The 20,195-nt window shown below is 29.2% G+C and overlaps 1 protein-coding gene across 1 annotated transcript; it reads right to left on the bottom strand.

Moving 5' to 3' along the window:
- Positions 1 to 1,550: 1,550 nt before the first annotated feature.
- LOC110719564 (protein SPIRAL1-like 5) lies at positions 1,551 to 2,326 on the bottom strand. The gene is made up of 2 exons (XM_021898527.1): positions 2,028 to 2,326; positions 1,551 to 1,922 (listed from the first exon to the last, which is right to left on the bottom strand). The coding sequence occupies exons 1-2, from the start codon at positions 2,250 to 2,252 to the stop codon at positions 1,848 to 1,850; spliced, it is 300 nt and encodes a 99-aa protein (XP_021754219.1). The 5' UTR covers positions 2,253 to 2,326; the 3' UTR covers positions 1,551 to 1,847.
- Between the last annotated feature and the right edge of the window lie 17,869 nt (positions 2,327 to 20,195).

Below are 20,195 nucleotides of genomic sequence, written 5' to 3'. Positions count from 1 at the left end.
ATGCAATTCAACCATTTAGAATTAAGTGGCAACTTCAATTCAAATCTGACGATCTAATATATTATCAAACACATAAGGCAAAATTTTGTACTATCACAAGTTCATAAATCACAAGCTAGCATTTTCATATAGCACAATCGATTAAAGTTAAATGCAAACTGTCTTCTTGACATAATTATTGTTATTCATAAGCATTGTGAATGGCCTTTAGTCTCAAGATGCCACAACCAAGTAACTGTACAAGATTTTTCAGCCTAACGTACAGGCATGCAGAACGTAACAAAGCGAGCACCAGGCTTAGCTTGTCATAGCAACAACATATATGACAATCTGTTTATACAACATTATCCCTGTTAAGGCCTTCACTACACCGACAATATATGTATAACAACGACCATGCTTCTAAACAATCACATTTTAGCTCGCTCTTCAATTATATATTGTTGCAACAAAAACAATAATAGCCTATCACCTATACATATGACGTATATAAAATCATCAATTAATCAAAGCAAGGTTATAATCTTTAATTTAAAGAGACATAAAATTTTATTTAAGCAGCTAGGAAAACAATAGAGGGATCAGAACGAAGATAAGACAGCCTAATATATACGTAGAATTATAAACGTACACTTATTGAGTTATTTCATGGTGTGGTGATGCATTTTATTAATTTGTTTAATTTGCTACGTACGGCTACAAATTGTTCTAAATGCATGCATGTCTAACAAAGTGCAAACAATGTTCAATTAATTATTGTTAAGAATGAAAAAGATAAATCGTGATACTGCTCCTTGTTCTTCATGCTTTTAGCCCTCCCCTTTTAATCAATGACTATGATATATAGCTTAAATTTCTGATTTTGTACGTTCTTATGTAAATTCATTAAAGAGATGAAAAGACCCTAATATTGTGATTATGATCTTCCAATACTTACTCGATTGAGTAACTTCAATTCCCATAAGCGCGTATATTGAGAGATCCTACAATAATAATTGTATGTTTCCAAAGATCATCAATAGCTAAATGCATATATTGAAAGAGAAAAAAGGAAATAAGATTAAAGTGCATAAATTAGAAAGGGAAAGCAAGGTCTAGGAGAGTGAGATGCCAACAATAATCTAGATAATACATATATGCGATGCATGAAGTAGAAGCTTATTAAAGACATATTCATTTGATATTATTAGGTAATCGAAGTTAATTACATAAGCTAATCACATAATTAGTTACATCCATCTTAAGGGTAGTAGATAAATAAAGTATTGTGCTTTAGGTGCTCTATAAGAAGAAGAAAAAAGGCCTTACATATCATCCTGATCAGATCGAGTTATACATAAGAACGCGAAATCAGAAAATGAGATCCTATTGATAAGATCAAGAATTAAAATCCCTAGATCTAATATGAACACAGATTTTCGGCAAGTAAAACAAACTAGGCCAAACAAACACAAGCCATGAGATCTCACCACTAGGCTATTGAAATATATCATCCAATTATATCATTGACTTTGTATGATCGAAAAGTATACAATTATCACTCTCATCTCTTTGACACAAATGAGAAATTCTTTGATTAATTTTGGAAAATTTACATTTTAAAAACAGTAAAACCCTAGAATTAAATTAGTAGAATTCATACATACATACGATGCAACCGGAATAGATTATATTTAAGTACATCAATCAAACTCTTTGCACACAAACAAGCTAAGTGAACAACATAATAGCTAAAAATACCCTTTTTTAGGCACATCACACACCATTTAAAAAAAAAAAACCCAATTATATATAGATCTATTTCACATAGCTTAGGGTAACATGAAGTTTGGAGCACAAGGGCATCACTACTTATCTCCAAACAAGTACCCGAGTGATGAACTTCCTCCCGGCACAGATGTCACTTTGGTTGATGGACGATCCTAAAGATGAAAAGAAAAATAAAAGCTTGAATTTATTAGTACATACCAAACTACAAAATATAGCTAATCGGAAAATTTTCGAAAAACTATCAATTTAGTACTCACAGTAATGAAATTTCCTGAGTTAGGGCCTTGTGCTCTATGATAGTTATTGTTGGTGTTATCTACCTTTTGTGGAGAGGAATTCTCTTCTTCTATGTCGGTACCATAAGGCGGGTTTATTGCCTTAGATGGTGATGGAGGAGGGTTATTTGCCGGTTGCCCTTCTTTCGAGCCAAACAAGTAGCCCAAGGAGCTTTGCCCACCACCATAACTTTCACCTCTACTCATGGTTTTTCTTAAAGAAAAATGTGATTATCAACAATTAGCAAAAAGATAGGGCATGACAGATTTGAGTATATATAGAAAGGTAGTTGATAGTTCTTTTTCTAAAGTGATTATCCTAATATCCCACCTAATACAGTGAGGCCATATATATTTGTACTAATTAGATGGACATGATTGTACATCGATCAGCATTATGTGATTTGATGGGTGATTATTATGTATAATTCTACGGTGTTGTTATATTAGGTGAATAATTATGGAATGAAAGAGAAACACACTTTATTTCCTATATATAGTACAGTTTATACTAGCTGTCTTCAATTTGTGGTGTTTTACATGTTTTATCTATGAGGTTAACAGTTAATAACAACACAGCTAGTGCTTAGTGAACAAGCTCCAATCGATAAGAGCAAATAAGTTCAGATAAATTGAACTCAAATGAAAAGAACACAACCTTCTATTTACTTCTTTTTTTTTTTTTTTTTTTTTTTTTTTTTTTTTTTTTTTTGTTCCTTTGTTGTTTCTTGTATAAGTAACAAGTCAAAAGGAGAGCACTTAAACGGGAATAAAAGCCAAAAAGTAATCCCTTAAACAAGAATAAAAATCAAAAAAGTAGTTGAGAGGGGATATTATTCTTATATACCAATTGGTTGTTGGTGTAGTGGTGATTGAGACTACACTTAGTAAGGAGGATCGCGTGTTCGATCCCTTGCAACAATAATTGGGAGGGGAATGAAATCTAACCACCAAGAACTGATCCTCGAATCCGAGTTAGCCCAAAGGGTGAACCAAGTGGAATACCAAAAAAAAAATATATTATTCTTATATGCACCCAACTACAAGGTACACCCAAAGATATTTTTGCTCATTTTGGTGATTAATGCTCATATTATCATCCTTGCACTCGTGTGTATGTAAGAAATTTCAAGTTCAGAGAAAATCCCAAGATATTATATTACATTATCTAGAGCTATCTTAAGAGCTAGCTATAAGATACATATTACTATAAGTCAAAAACTCAAAATGGCATATTATATACAAAGTGTAATGCAAAATGGCATGAGAGAATAGAACTGGCAAATGGGTCATTAGGGTCGGGTACAGATCGGGTCAATTTTGAATCGGGTTATTTTGGGTCAGTTAACATTCGGGTCGAGTATGGGTTATTTCGGGTTTTGTGTATGGCTCGGGTCAAGTATTGGGTCGGGTTCGGGTCGGGTTAATTTCGGGTTGGGTCATTTTCGGGTCAAGTATGTTCGAGTCATATTCGGGTCGAGTCAAAATCAGGTCGGGTCATGTTCGGGTTGTTCCATTTAATTTGTGGATCTAGCTCAAATCAATAATATTATATTTTATTATTGTTATAATAAGAACTATCAATTCGGTTTATGAGTGTGGCTACAGTTGAAGATGAACAATTTAAATTATTTTTGGCACCAGACATTTTTAGTTCAATTATAAAGTAATTTTAGTTCGGGACATTTCGAGTATTGGGTTTGTTCGGGTCAAACAATTCGGGTCAATTTCGGGTCGGGTTAACTTTGAGTCGGTTCAATTCGGGTGTCGGGTCAAGATCGGGTCAAGTATATTTTTGGGTCAGGTATGGGTCGGATCGGGTCAATTTCGGGTCATTGTATTTGGGTCATTTTCGGGTCATGGGTTGGATCATTCGGGTCGAGTCATCGGGTCTGGGTCAGGATTGCTAGATCTATGACAGAGTAGGGTTTGATAGGATTGTTTAGAATTATGATACCAAATCAGAGAGTGGTTAATTCTCCTAGAAATCTAGAATCAATGATTTCATTAGAATATATAAACCTTTACAGCCCAACTAAGGATAAAAGATAGATAGTTACTCTAATACAATTCTATACACAAGCCATAAATAGTCTACATATCTCTATAGTCTAATAAGCTAACGTTATTGAAACAAGCCCCCCTTTTACTAGAATGATGATATATACAAATCAAACATTTAACATATGCGCAAGGTAAAGGAGTTTGTTCGCGCAAAGCTGATTTCAGAGGATGACCCTTGCCCATCCACGAAAGGCAAAGGGGTGCATCCGCGCAAAGCCCTGCTTCCCCAATTTTTTCCACATGTCTTTTTCTTAGCCGTTGATCATTCATTTAGTGCTTGGAGTATATATGTTCTAGTGGTCATTCTCTCATTATTCACAAAATATTAAACACTATTTGACGGTTTATGACACATTTTGTGAGGTGTATTTAAATTTCATACAATTGATGCTTGTTTTCTTGAGTTTATCCACTATCAATACGGAAAACTATTTTATAGTGCAAGGTGGGCTTTTTTCTCTCATTTCTCATGTTTTCCCACGATTATATTGTCTCCATTTACTTTGCTTATTTCTTCATTGATTGTTCTTGATTGATTGGTTATTTGTTTGTTCATTGTTGTTGTTGGTAATGATTGCAGTTAGTGCTTTTTTTTTTTTTTTTTTTGAACAAATTAGTTTCCACTCTAACATAACAATTTATATTCGAAAAAAGGTTGTTTCTGTTAATATTATATGTGACGCCCATACAATAATTAAGCAAGCCATCAAAATTATACTAAGTAAAAGACATGTGGATCACATATTGCAATTAGATTGACAACGTCAATTACATCCTTAATTGGCAAATTTAGATTGACATTAAGTAAAACTCTATTCTATATTCAAATAAAATAATAAAAAAAAAAACAAAAAAAAAATGTAAAGCTCTATTCTATACTCTCCAACTTAACAAGATATGAAAAGTATATTGATATTAGTTAATGGTCATTATTATTTGATTAACATGTTCTATCAAAAAACTACGTTACTAGAACAAGGTAGTATATATATTAGGTTGGTATAACACAAAGTTGTCAATTAGTTAAGATTTTTTTTTAGAAATTAGAGGGTTGAGCAATATGAGCATACTAACTCGTTGAATCAACTTTTTACCAAACAATTGATATAATAGTTTTATAAAGTCAAGTCTCTACTAGATTGGTCAAATGAGCTCATTTTTTGTCAAAACTCTCGTGTTTGATCACAAACTCATACTAGTATCTAACAGTCGCATAAGAACATGATGGATAGTTGAAGAATCTAAACCTAGCTATAAAAGAGTCGAATCAAATTCCACAATATAATCATAAAAACTCAACAAATACCATCAAATAAATAGTTTTTAAAAAAGTTAGGGACCCAATATTCCATCAATAGTCATTGCAATTTGATGTGGCTTTGAGACCTAATGAGAATATTAAGCAAAAGCTAAAGCTTTATATGTGGTGTTCAATCAAGGTGATTGACCACTAATACAAATTTGTTTATCTTAGTGCTCAATTAAGACCCCTCAAATCGGGGTTGTCCTCAATTAAAAGTAGCAACATTGAGTTGGTTATTTTATGATAGCCTAAGCTCGGTTGGAAGGGTGCCTGTAGGCCAAAGATACACTGTTTTACTATTTACTAAGTCGATTTCACTTGATCACCTGTCACTTTGCTTAAATTAGCCACAGTCCCAAAATAGTAATTGTTAAATTCTTCTTTTATAGTTGAGTTTCCTTCAAAAAGTTTATCAGTATATACTAAAGGTAAAGCCCTATTTGGTTTGATTTTGTTTTTAAATTTTATTCCCAAAATAAGTTTAGACTAGTTTATAAGCAATATAAAGGCAAAATTACACTCATTGACATGAATTATGACTCGACTACAACCATTGACATGAATTTGGACGCTAAAGACACTCATTGACACAAACAACATACTAAAGACACTCAATGGCATGAAATTTGTAATCAAAGACAATTCTAGTGACATTAGCTTTATTAATTAAGTTCATGTCGGTGAGTGTCTTAACTGTGCCAGTTCATGTTAATTTTATTATGTACATAAGTTCGTGTCAATGTTTGTAGTTGAGCCATAGTTAGTTCATGTCAATGTAGAAGTAATTTCTCTAACTTATAAAGGGGTATGTATCATCTTTCCCTTTTCTCCAATGTAAGACACTTACAAGTGGGTTATAATGTATTTCAACAGTTTCACATGGTTTTTGTGATTCCTCTCACCTTTTATCAAAGTAATAATATACATTCAACAGAAACATTTTATCAAAAAAGGTATCATATAAAGATGATTAGTCAAGTTTTGCAACTCTGTGAACAAAAGCTAATTAGTAATTACACTGTAATGCCCTCTTTCAAAGTCTAGTTAAATTAGGTGCTTTCTAGTTTGTAGGTGGAGCATACAATAATGTCTAATGTCTACTACTACTACCTTTGCTAGTCTCCTGACTTTCTGATGTATAAAAACCAACGACAAACTGAATCAACTAATTAATCCTGTTCTGTTGACAAGAACTCTCAACAAATTCACTCTAGCCAAACTTATCATGTTGTCTATCTAATAAGTTTATGCTTTCTCTTACAACTTCAAATAAAAAATCCATAACAAAATGCTCGACAACAATCAAATTTAATAATAAAGTTGTAATGATTTTATGGACTAAATTAGTACGAGTATAATTCAATACTTTTTTTATTTGAAAAAATAATACAGGGTAAATAATAATATTGAGGAAATAAATGATGAAAATCAGTTTCAAACAAATGAGGACAACACTAGAGAATTAGCATAATTTTTTTAAATTAAACAATTGTAAAGAGTAGCAAATTTCAGTTTCCATCAATAAATAATAAATTTAGTTAGCACGGAGTAGTTATAATTTCAGCTTAGCAAAATTAAGATGATGTGAACAAGGTCTTTACTTAAATTATTATCTCACATGGAGTACTCCTTTCGTTCTTTTTATTTTTTTCGTTATTTTTTAACATGCTTACTTACCATAGCAAGTGAATTTTGGGATAGAAAAAAAGAAAATTATGTAGAGATATTGGTATTATTATATACTTTCTTTGTTCACTTTTAGTTACAACGGTTGAAATTAAATCATGAGAGGTTTTTAATAAGAAGATAAAAAAAATAATGGAGTAGATTATTTTAAGGGGTCTACAAAATTATGTAACTTACCTTGGTGCTTGCTATTGACTATTGAGGAGTATATGGAAATTAATAGTGCTACTTGACAGAATGTAAGAACTAGTAAATAGTGCGGGTGTTGTCCTAAATTGCTACTGTTGTATATGTGTAATTGATAAAAAAATTTAAAGGCTTGTCAAAACTGAAATATTTCATTATAAAATTAAAATTGAATTATTATTTTAATATTATTTTTAATCGAACCTTGTGGTAGGCGCTTATATAATTTTTTTTACATATTATTAACATAGTTGATAATTTATTTAGATGATTAAATAATCATCTTTGTTATAAGAGGTTATAGGTTCAAACCTTCTTATCGTTATGTTTATAAAAAGGACTACGTGACAAATCCACGTTCTAAAAAAAAAACCTTTTAATGGGGTAAAGGGGATCTTCCGTACTTACTAAAAGCCGATAACAAGGTAAGTCACAATAAGTGCGGCACTGTGTGTATAATGAGCTTTCTATAGTACCGATGAATCATGATTTGTGCTAATAACCACTTTAATTTGCACGTATAGTATTTTGATGCATTGTTATGTTTGTTGTTGAATGTTTGTAAGCTAAGGTTATCTTGTCAAGTTACATCAAATAAAAAATCAAAAAGGCTATATATTAAGGAAACTAAAAATATGTAGTACGTGCTCTCTTAATCTGAATTTCACTAAAGTTGGAAATATTATATGCTGATAAAAGATAAGTCAGGATAATATTTTATTCACAAATTAGATTAACCCCGTGCAATGTACGGTTTTAATAAATAGAATTGTAGTGTAGAACTCGCATATACAAAGAATCTTCTCGGGGCGTAAGATAACTAACTAATATATATATTACTGTTTTTTTTTTATAATTAATATATTACTTAAAATAAATAGTATTAAGTTCGGAATACATGACAAAATCATGCGTCGATCGGTGTAATTAATGTTAATTTTCCTTTAATATTTCCCCATTTAGTTTTTTTATCTAATGCCTTAAGTGATATAGTCCTAATAATACATTCAATGCTTTCTATATATATAATTGACCTCTAGTGGCCAACTTTAAATTAAATGAAACAACACTCAAATTTATCAAATGCAGAATAAGAAATACTACAAAGTTCAATTTATCAATTTTTTGAATGAAAAAAAAAAGGTACCATCAACAACACATTCAGCAATATGCCAAAATATTAAGCTTGATGATTTGAAAAAATAAATAAAATAAAATTGTATTAAGAAATATTCTGATTTGAAAAAAAATCAAAATCTTTGTATTAAGAAGCAACACCAGCAATATAATTAATCATGTAAAAGCAAACTAATCATCAATACGAAATATAATCTTTAAATTTTCTGCAATTACAACAAGATCTAAATAGTGTGACACTGCTGAACAACAATATAATGAAGAAAGAAGAGTAGAACCAAAAAAAGATGACCGTAAGCTATAAGAAAAAAAGACGATCTTCATCAATGGAATTGGAGAGAAAATTCAGAGCTTTGGATTCATATATATATTAATGACTTCAAATGAACGTCGAACAAACAATCAAATTGAATCGAAAATGGGTTTAAAAATTTCTGGAGATTTATGGAAGTTTGAACATCCAGTTAAGGAATTGAGAAGAGGGAATGATAGATCTTCTATTCTTTTAAGTCAAAAGAAAATGATAAGTAGAAAAACAACTATATCCCTATTTTTAGGGAAAATAGTAAACTATAGTTTAATTTTGTTAATTGAAATTATTGATTTATATAAAATGTATAGTTTGGGATAAGTACAAAAACAACTATACCCTTTCATATATATCCCACTTTTATAGGAAATAATAGTTTACTGTTGTAAATTTAAATTATTTATTTATTTACAATGTATTTAAACTATCACGTGATAGTTTGTTTTTTTCTATAACATGCAATACACTTTTGAGCGGGAAATTTTTTTATAATAAGTTGACACGTGTAGAGGTATGTTTGGGGGAAAAATGACGTCAGCGGTTATTATTTTAGTATTATATATTTATAGATAAAAAAAGTATGAGTATGGATATAGTCATATAGACTGTGGGAAGAGATCAAGAGAAAATAAAAACAAAACTAAGTTCATTGATGGAGTATAATCTAATCTGAATTTATTAATTAGCTTTGACACTATTTATTAAAACTTATCTAGATATTTATATATGATTGTATAGGACGAGGAGAAAAGGGCCAGTGACAAATTGTAATTAAGGGTTTATTATACTCAATACTAGATAATATCAGAGCCATGCTCGATTTTTAATCATGGTAATTGAAATTAAATATAGAAGTCTCATGAAAAATGTGACCTAAAAGTCCATCATAATAATAAATAAATAAAGTAAAAAAAAATTTAGACACATTAATAATTTTGCATAAATCTAAACGAAAAAAAAAAAGAGTTTATGAGGGAAATTCCCTCAAAAAAAACTCTAATATAGTTTAGATATATAGATAGATGAGCTTAACATTTGAGCGGGGAAATTTTTCATGAGGTAGCACCACGTGTACAACTTTGAGAAAAGATGACATCAGCGATTGCTACTTTAGTATTAGTTATAGAAGATATATTTATAATAGGTAGTTGATGGAATTGACAAAAATAAAAAATAAAATAGAAAAAAGGGAGGGGGGAGTTTTGGAGGGGAAATACAACACCAGGAAGTGACATATGTCATTCCTGGTGTCTGTTTTAGTATATTATATATATACACTAGACTAAATTAGTGCTCGTGCATGCACGGTAGTAATAATCTTTTTTCCATAATTAATTTGTGATATAATATAAAAATAAGGTAACTCATGTAGAATAAACAAATGCAATGCATGTAAGAAAGATGAAATAATAAGACAAAAATTATTAAAACTACAATTGAGAAAAAAAAGATGTATTATTTTTGATTAGTTGTGTTGAAAATATATAAAGATAATATACATTATATTGCATTAATAATGCATGTTATTCCCAATAAAACTATACAATGTACATGTCGTATGACTTTTTATTAATGAATTAATTTAGTTAAAAAAAATACTATACAATGTACTTACAAAAAATAAGCTAAGTAGAATAATTTTTTTTTAAAAAAAACTTAAAGCTGACATCATATATTGTATTGGCGGGAATTTTTTAATGATAGCTTAGTCCAAAATGATTGATGTAAGCATGACCTGTTTTAGTAATATTTAATAGATTTTTTGAAGGGAAAAAAAAATTATAAGTTGGTAAAATTATTACAGAAATATTTAATAGAAAACTAACTCAATTATTATTATTTTATATGATTTCAAATCAACACCATAAACAAGAATATTTTTTTTTCCATTGAACCCCACTATTATACAACTATATCATGGTTATTTATTTATTTTTTGACAAAAAGAAAAGGGATTTCATCAATAAAATATAGCCAAACAACACTTACATATAATTCCTAAGAAATCAAGAATTGCAGCACAAGTACATAACACCTTACAACTAAATACATCGCAGATTCTGTAATACCCCACAATTTTGAATATTATTTTCATAATTATTTTAATTTAGAAAGGGTATTTTAGTAATGTTATATTATTTGAATATAAGACCCAAATTAAGTTTTCAAATTTAGGCGCCAAAATATTAGAGTAGATATGAATATTTTATCACTTTTGAATTTTAAAGTCTTATGTAGTTATATTTGGATTTTAATGTCTAATTTTATAATTAATCACATAATTATATTCCAAAATTTATTTAACTAAACTACGTAATTTATTTTAGTGTTTTATGAATTTATTTTCAGATTTATTTATTTAATTTTGGATTTATAGATTAATTAAATCTAATTATTAATTATTATCTTAAAAATTCTGAAAATCTAATCTAATATATATAAATAAAGTAGGCATTTTTCAAGAGCATTCGGCGCGCCACATAAGCAAAGGTATATTTTCGACCAATTAAAAATTAGATTTTTATTTTATTTTGGAATTAAAAAATTCGTTTGCCACCTAAACAAAAGTGACGAATGAGATTTAAGAATTTTGCCACGTAAATAAAAACAATGAATATTGATTTATTAGGATTTAATTTATTTAAAAAAACTAAAAATTATCTTTTAAAATAATCATCTTTAGATATAGGATTTATATACCTATTATTATAAGATAAATTTTGATAGTGTTTATGATAAGAATAAAGATTATTCCTTAATTATAATTAAATTAAAATTTGTGATATTTACCATTATAAATTGACGCATCATATGACACCAACAAAATTTCGTATCAATACAAAACCAAACCAAGCAAATTATGTGTCATTAATTTTGTGATAGTTTTATTATGTCATCAATGGTTGGGTAATTCTTAGCCTAATTTTTAAAACCCATGTTTAAATGTATATTTGTGATTATTGCATAAATTGTGTTTATTTGGGATACTTAATGATTATATGTTTATGTTATGTTACTGAATTTTGTTTTTACATGCAGATCTAATTTAATCAGAGAATTATATTCGAGCAAAAATCTTTGGAATATCAAAGTACGAGTTTCTCGCCTGATGATCCTATTGGATGAGGAGGTATTATATCTTTATAAATCGTTTACATTAATTAAATCTTTTAATGAACCTTTTAGTTTTTATCAATTAATTTTATGATTAAAACAATTTTTTTGTGATTTAGGTAGCTTAATTAAGTCATAAAATTACGTTCATGCCTCAATTAAAGTCAACTTTGTTCTACAATTTTGTTCAAAATTGATTGAAGGAAAAGTTTACTCCATTAGATACTTTTCAGTTGTTACAAATAAGAAGCAATATCGCACGCATTATCAGCAACAACAAAATAATGATTCAATTTTCCAAAATACTATTGTTTGGGCGATTGGGGACGATGAAAAAATTCCAATACATAGATTTTAATTTTGTATAACTACAATTTTTAGATTAATTTCACAACAATTATTCACTTTCTGGTAAATATTTTAATTTATTTTATAAGACTACAAAGATTAATTTTATATAAATTTTATTTTTGCTCACATGTTCAATTTATCCACTTTTATTAGATGGAAAGATATGGGTGTGAACAAAATTGGCAATCCTATTGAAATTTTTTTTTCATACAAATTTTTTTACATCGAATTATTACATCTAATAACTATTATTTTTAATGTTCTTATTAAAATATTTATTAGGGGAATAAATTACATAAATTAATAAAAAATTATCCTTAAAAACAATAGCAAAGTAATCAAAAATATTATGAGTATGATCTAATTACAAAAATTATTTTTATGAGGTTTTACGTATAACAAACCGTGGGATATTAGGATTTAAATTATTAAAAAAAAAAATTATCTTATGAAATTAATGGTTTTATCTAAATACCCGATTAATAAGATGTTTTTTTCATAAAAAAATTTAAAACTTATAACGCAATAAAAAACTTTACCTTCTTTAAACATTTTATGTCTAAAAAATTGGAAAGACAGATAATTTGTTAGAGATCAAGAGATCACAAGAAGTATACAAAATGATATATAGATTTGAGAGTTTAATTTTAAGCATAAAAGGAAACGAATAATGATTTAGGATTTAAATTATTTTAAAAATAAAAAATTACTATCTTTTCATATTAAAGATCTTATCCTAATATGTAATCAATGAAATATCATGTTTACAATTTTTTTTTTTTTAAAGATATCATATTATTGTCATATAACTAACAACAACGAATAAAATACAAAACAACAATAAATTAAGTCGCATTATAAATTACATTAAAAAATTATATTTTTGTAATTGGCAATATCATTTTAATTAAATTATTATTTGTTTTTTTTTTTTTTTTGTCTGAAATTATTAAATTGTAAAATAAATCAAATAATTATAATAAAAAATAAAAAAAACTTCGAGTATATAGGAAAATATCTTTTCTTGAGATATATGTATGAGAAATTGTGCATCGCACGGGCTTTCATCTAGTATATATAAATAAAGTAGGAATTTTGGAGAGTATTCGGAGCGCCACGTAAGAAATATACTTATTTCGACCAATAAGAAGAAAGATTTGTATTTCATTTTTGAATTAAAAAATTATGTCGCCACCTAGATAAAAGTAACGAATTAGATTTGATATATCTAAAATTTTAATGCCACGTACATAATAATCCACGAATTAAATTATTTTAATGAAAAAAAAAATAAAGTAAAAATATAGGAAAAGATAAATTTATTAATTCAATACTACGAGTATAAGAAATCCAAAAAAAATATACTGAGAAATATTTAAATGATAAACGCTTATAATAAAGTTTGATACCTATCATTATAAGATAAATTTTGATAGTACTTATGATAAGAAATATAAATTGTTCGTTAATTATAATTAAATTAAAATTTGTGATACCTACCATTATAAATTGACACATCATACGACACAAAAAAAAAATCGTATCAATAAAAAGCCCCATCAAGCGAATTTTGTGTTAGTAATTTTGTGTTAATTTTTGGTCATCAATGGCCGGGTAATTTTTAGCTTGATTTTTAAAATCCTATGTTTAAATTCGTATTTTTAATTATTACTCACATTGTATCAATTTAGGATTTTCAACGATTATATATTTATGTTTTATTTACTAAATGTTTTTTTTACATGCAGATTTAACACATCATACGACACAAATAAAATTTCATATCAATACAAAACCCCATCAAGCGAATTTTGTGTTAGTTTTAGGTCATCAATGTCCGGTAATTTTTAAAATCTGACGTTTAAATTTATATTTGTAATTATTAGTTACATTGTATTTATTTTTTATACTTAACGATTATTTGTTTATGTAATGACATACAATTAGATGTTGTATACTTAGTATATGGATGGCTTTGGTTATTTTTGGAGATGATGAAAAAATTCCAATGCATAGATTTGATTTTATATCGCAACAATTTTTCATTTATTGGTAAATATATTGATTTATTTTATATAAATGTAAAGATTTAATTGATATCAATTTCAGTTTGGCTAACATCTCACGGTTCAATTTATCCATTGATGTAATAGGTTGGTTGTGAACGAGGTTGGTGATTCTATCGAAATAAAAGATATGGTAAAACAATGAATAATGATTTAGGATTTAAATTATTAAAAATTTATCATTTCACATTAAAGATTTAATATAACGGAAAACAAATCTTATTTACAATTTAATTATATTTAATAAATTCATTATATATTATAGTAAAAAAAAAATAAATATTAAACTTTTGTAATTTTGTCTGAAATTATTAAATACAATAAATCGAATAATTAAAAATATTAGATGAAAAAACCGTGCATCGCATGGGCTTCCATCTAGTTAATGATCAATTATGGAAATTAATTTTCTGATTTTCAAAGTGATTTTATATTTTGAAATCAATCTTTAATTAATTATTTTGAAATATCTTGAGCTTTTTACAATAATTTTACCGTGCAAGTCAAAATTAATCATTTCCTGTTTATAAAACTTATCTAGCTTCAAATTCTTGGTCATGATAATTATTAAATGATATCATATTTATCCTAAATTTTCAGATTTTATAAAGTTATTTTCGGATATTTAATTAATTAATTATTAAATTTCCAAATTAATTATTATTTTCGATTTTATTATTATTATTATTATTATTATTATTATTATATATATGATAATTATTAGGTTATGGCTGCCAAATATTTGATGTATATAACCAGATTTTTAGTTGTTATTTTACCTAATTTATTAAATGATAAACTCTTGTATTTTTCTAATTAATTTTCTAAATTAAAAACCAATGTAAATCCTATTTCTTTTCACACTTAAATTCTTTCCTTTTCACACTTTAAATTCTATCTTTTCACACCTTAAATTATTAAATAATAAACTATTGTATTTTCCTAATTATCTTTGTAGAAATATATATATATATATATATATATATATATATATATATATATATATATATATAATTAATAATCTTATTTCTTTTCACACTCTAAATTCTATCCTTTGCTATTCATAAAACCCTAATTTCATACTCTCTAAACACTATAAATACCCCTCGTTTTATTCACACTAAAACTCAATTCGCTTCTTCTCTCTTAATTTACTTTCCCTAAACCTTTCCTTACATTTCTTAACCTTTTTCGTAGAATAATCACCCCATATACATTTAAAGCCAGTTTTCAGGCACTTCTGCTCATTTTTAACTTTTTACTATTTCACATAAAGTTGTTTCTCTCAAAAAATCCTTGAGGTTAGGTACAAAAATCACTCAATTAGGAGTTATATTCTAGGAGTTATGGCCTTTGCAAGTTCTACTATTCTTTCCAACGCGAATTCAATCTCTTAGTCCTATTCCTTTAATTCTTCTATGATTAGTTTTCTAAAATATATATTTCTTTTCAAAGTTATAACTTTATAAAGTTTTGATCTTTAAAACATAATTATAATGTTTGTTTAGGAGATCGTTTGTGATTGTAATTGGTGGGATAATAATTTTTGAAGGATGAGGTACGTATAGATGGTTAGACCTTTGATAAAGGTTTTTCTATATATGTATATGTTTGAATCATTGTTTGTTTGAATGTTTGAATAAATTGTTTAAGGGATTGATTTTGAAATCATGTTCGAATTAAATTGAATTTATTTATGATCAAAGGAATTGAATTAAATTTGCAGCTCATTACAGGCCTGAGTATTTAATATTTATTGTCCCTCTACCTGGGACTGGTTAAGTAAGACCATGAATTTTGTATGACCTAACCTTTCCTCGAGTATAGTGTTACTTGCTTGGGGGGTGTGCACACTTAAGAGAGGAATTGATTTTTTTGGAAAGTTCTGTCTTTAAATATTTCTTTGTTGGAAGCATATATTTGGAAAGTCTAATTTTGAAAAGTGACGAATTTTGGAAAAGTCATATTTTAGTGTTTGAATTAATGTAACTATTTCGGAAGCATGTTTGCCTAATAAAAGAATTTGACATATCTTGCATTTATATGTACTTAACGTTTTTGCTAACACGTATTCGCCCTATTTACCAATTTTGATAAGCAGTCATGATTTCAGGTGGAGTGTATGTGCTGCATCGTGCATCGGGAGTTCAGGATATTACCTAGTTTAGGGTTTCTTTTGAAGTTTCATAATGAGTTTGTACTCACCAACTTTGGTCAAGTGTTTAATAATATAAAGTTAGTTTTGATTCCCGCTTCTAAGTTAGTTGGTTTGAGTTAGCCTTACGTTTTCACGTGATGGTAATATGCCCAAGTCTATCTCTACGGTATTTGATATGTATTATCCTACTATTTTCGTAGAGGGCGATTTGGGGGTGTTACAGATTAGATCAACAATCGCCTTATTAAAAAACTCAATCTGAAGCAATATAATCTGTGAGTTAGCTCTTATTCACCTTGAAATCCACTGACGTGTAGTCGTTTGATATTGTATTTTTGGCTCCGTAATTTTATACTCTCCACCATATTTCAACCTTCTAAATTATAGCTTATCTTCCTTAATTAAAAGGTCTCAAAATCTTGTGTAACTATTTTAAGTAAATAGAACACGAAATAAAAGGAAATACAATTATTATAAAAATAATATACTTCCTATAAGATTAGGAATAATGTATTAGATTATAGTTGTATTTATACAAATATTCCAAAAATAAAATATTTTTGCTAAAAATGATAGGGGGAGTTTTGGAGGGAGAACACCAGGAAGATTCTTGGTGTCTGTTTTAGTATTATGTCATGATAATTGATGATTGATTGATTAGTCTATTAAATAGTTGACCTTAAAAAGTAAGATTGTGTTCTTTATATCTAAATTTATTTTCATTTGAGTTAAGTTCAATTATTATTATTATTATTATTATTATTATTATTATTATTATTATTATTATTATTATTACCCTACCTACAATATAAATTGGTGAAAAGAGTGTCAAAATGTTTTTAAGTAGCAATTTTTTTTGTTACATGGATATGTTATGGACAATATATATATATATATATATATATATATATATATATATATATATATATATATATATATATTAACGGGATGTTGTGGACATTTTCTTTAAAATAATGCTAAAATGGCAAATTGGGGGCTTGGGGCAATTTTCTTTGGCTAAATAGGATTATTATGGTCCAATTTATCATGGGCGGAACATAGAGGTGGCCAGTGGGCCGGGTTGGACCCAGCCCACCCTAACTCGCACGGCTGGTGGGTCACGTGGGTCCGACCCGGTTTCAATCCGGCACAGCCCGGCACAGCTCGGATTTAATCCGGGTTGTGTCGTGGGTCCAAAATTTTCGACACAACCCATTTCAACCCAGCTCAGTTTAACCCGTTTGATTCGACCCAAATCGCACAACCCGTTTTGACTCATTTAATTCGACACACCTAGCCCGTGAACCCACCTAACCCGACCCACCTGGCACAACCCAGCCCGCACGGCCCACCCGCACGAATGACCCACCCAACCCGCACGAGCCAACCCACCTAACCCGCACGCATGACCCACCCAACCCGCACGCATGACCCACCCAACCCGCACGGCCGGCACAACCCGCACGGCCCGCACAACCCGCACGGCCCGCACAGCCCGCACAATTCGCACGACCCGCACGGCCCGCACGGCCTAACATCCATTTTAAAAAAAAAACGGCTAGTTTTTTGTATCTAACGGCTAGTTTTTTGTATCTAACGGCTAGTTTTTTAAGTGTATGATCATCCATTCTATTTTTCCTATAAATACCAATTCCATTTCACTCAAATTTCCACACAAATTCAAGCTTTCTTTCTCTCTTACTTAAAAATTCTTATTGTTCTCAAATTCTCAAGTGTTATATAGAGTTATATTTTTGTTAAAAAAAATCTCCTTAATATTATTATTAGTATTCTTAAGATTCTAAAAAAAAAAAGTTCTTCTCCATATTATAATTAGTAATCATACAAAAAAAAAATGAGCTCAAGAGGAGGAATGGGAAGGAGTCAAAGTGGTGGTCGAAGTGGTAGCCAAAGGAGTGGTGGTGCAAATTTTTCGTATGAAATTAATACGGAAAATTTAAACCAATTTGTCAATGAATATGGAGATTATGGTTTAGGAGATAGGCAAAATATTCAAACGTCTCCACCACAACATTTCTCCCACGAGTCCCACCAATCATCAAGTTCAACTATGCCACCTCCATCGCAACCAACATCTCAACCTTCATCTCAAGGTAATTTCTAATTAAATTTTTATTGTTATGAATATTTAAAAAAACTATTATTAATGATTATAAAGTTAGTTTAGTTTCCAATTTTCTATGATTTACAATTAGTTAATTACCATGAAAAATGCGTTTAAATAAGTATAATTAAAATATTTAAAATTTAAAAGCTTATTTTCATGAATAGCATTTAAAAATTAATTTTAATAATTTGATTTATGAAAGGTGGTGGCGGTGAAAGTAGAGGTCGAGCACATTTTTCTTGGGTGTGGAAACATTTTGAACGAGTTGAGGTCACACCCCCGGGATGGCAACCTGGTCAACCAAAGAGGTTCACGTGTACATGCCTAGTTTGCAAGGCGCTAGGTGCAAATGTCAAGTCATATAATTGGAAAACGGGAGATGGAACCGGAACCTTGAGTCGGCATTTGCAAAATAAACACGACTTGTTCGAAAATGGCCCCCGTCCTTCGGGGGGTGGCGTCCAAACACAATTGGGTGGATACATGAACCAACCCGGCGGAGGTACACCTTTCATTTATAATAAAGATAGAATGATTGATGAAATGAGTACTTTAGTTATTGCTAATGAATACCCTTTTAGTTACGGTGAAAATGCAAACGTTGAGCATTTTAATAAAGTTGCATTACAACCTGCATTTACTCGTGTCCCCCGAAATACCCTAAGACGTTATACACAAACTTCTTATTATAAGTATAGGAGTGGTTTGATTGAATTATTTCGTACTTTTGATGGTCGTGTTAGTTTTACAAGTGATACATGGACTTCTAGTTTTGGCGAACCTTTTCTTTGCATTACTGCTCATTGGGTGGATGATGATTGGTTTATTCAAAAACGTATACTATGTTTTCAAGCTATGGAAGAAAGGCATACCGGTTTTAACATCAAAGTTCGTATTTTGGATTGTTTAAAAGAATTTCACTTGAATAATAAAGTTTTTTCTTTGTCTCTTGATAATGCAACTGCAAACACAAAGTGTATTGACTATTTGAAAAATGACTCCGAGTTGAATTTGTTGTTGGGTGGTAGTCTCTTGCATGTTAGATGTTGTGCTCATATTTTGAATTTGTCTGTTCAAGAGGGTCTCGCTGAGTTGCAACCATTGCTAAACCCAATTAGAACAGTTATAAAATGGATTAGGATTACTCAGTCAGTTAGAAGAAAGTACATAGCTATGTGTAAAGAGAGAGGTCTTAAGAAAAGACAATGGTCTATTGATACCCCTACCCGTTGGAATTCTACTTTCAAGTTGTTGAGTGATGCTATAAAGTATCGTGATATTTTGACCCAACTTTACAATGAGACTCGTGTTGATCCTACTGAGTTAATAACCGAAAGTCATTGGACTAATGCTTCTTTTGTTCGTGATGTTTTAAATGCTTTTGATAGTGCAACTCATATTTTCTCTTATATTTATGAGCCTAACGTTCATTTAGTCATAATTGAGTGTGTTAAAGTTGTTCACACCATCGAAGAGCATATGAAGATTGATGGACTTCGTCCCGTTCTTGATAGCATGAAACGTAAGTGGCATACTTATTTTAGTGAATTTCCAATCATTTATGGAATTGCTGCTATTCTTGACCCCGGTGTCAAAGCTGAAGGTTTGGAAAATCTTTTAGAATTTTATTATACAAGTTTAAGTATC

Source organism: Chenopodium quinoa, unplaced genomic scaffold (genome assembly GCF_001683475.1).
Source record: "Chenopodium quinoa cultivar QQ74 unplaced genomic scaffold, ASM168347v1, whole genome shotgun sequence".
Taxonomy (NCBI): domain Eukaryota; kingdom Viridiplantae; phylum Streptophyta; class Magnoliopsida; order Caryophyllales; family Amaranthaceae; genus Chenopodium; species Chenopodium quinoa.
Note: the sequence above shows the minus strand (reverse complement) of the source record. Positions and strands in the feature narration are given on the sequence as shown.

What these genes read in the sequence shown, in the direction of transcription:
- LOC110719564 (XM_021898527.1), bottom strand. Translation starts at nt 2,252, where the DNA reads ATGAGTAGAGGTGAAAGTTATGGTGGTGGGCAAAGCTCCTTGGGCTAC. An exon ending in ACTCAGGAAATTTCATTACT is followed by an intron (nt 1,923 to 2,027) that starts GTGAGTACTAAA and finishes TTTCATCTTTAG; the next exon opens with GATCGTCCATCAACCAAAGT.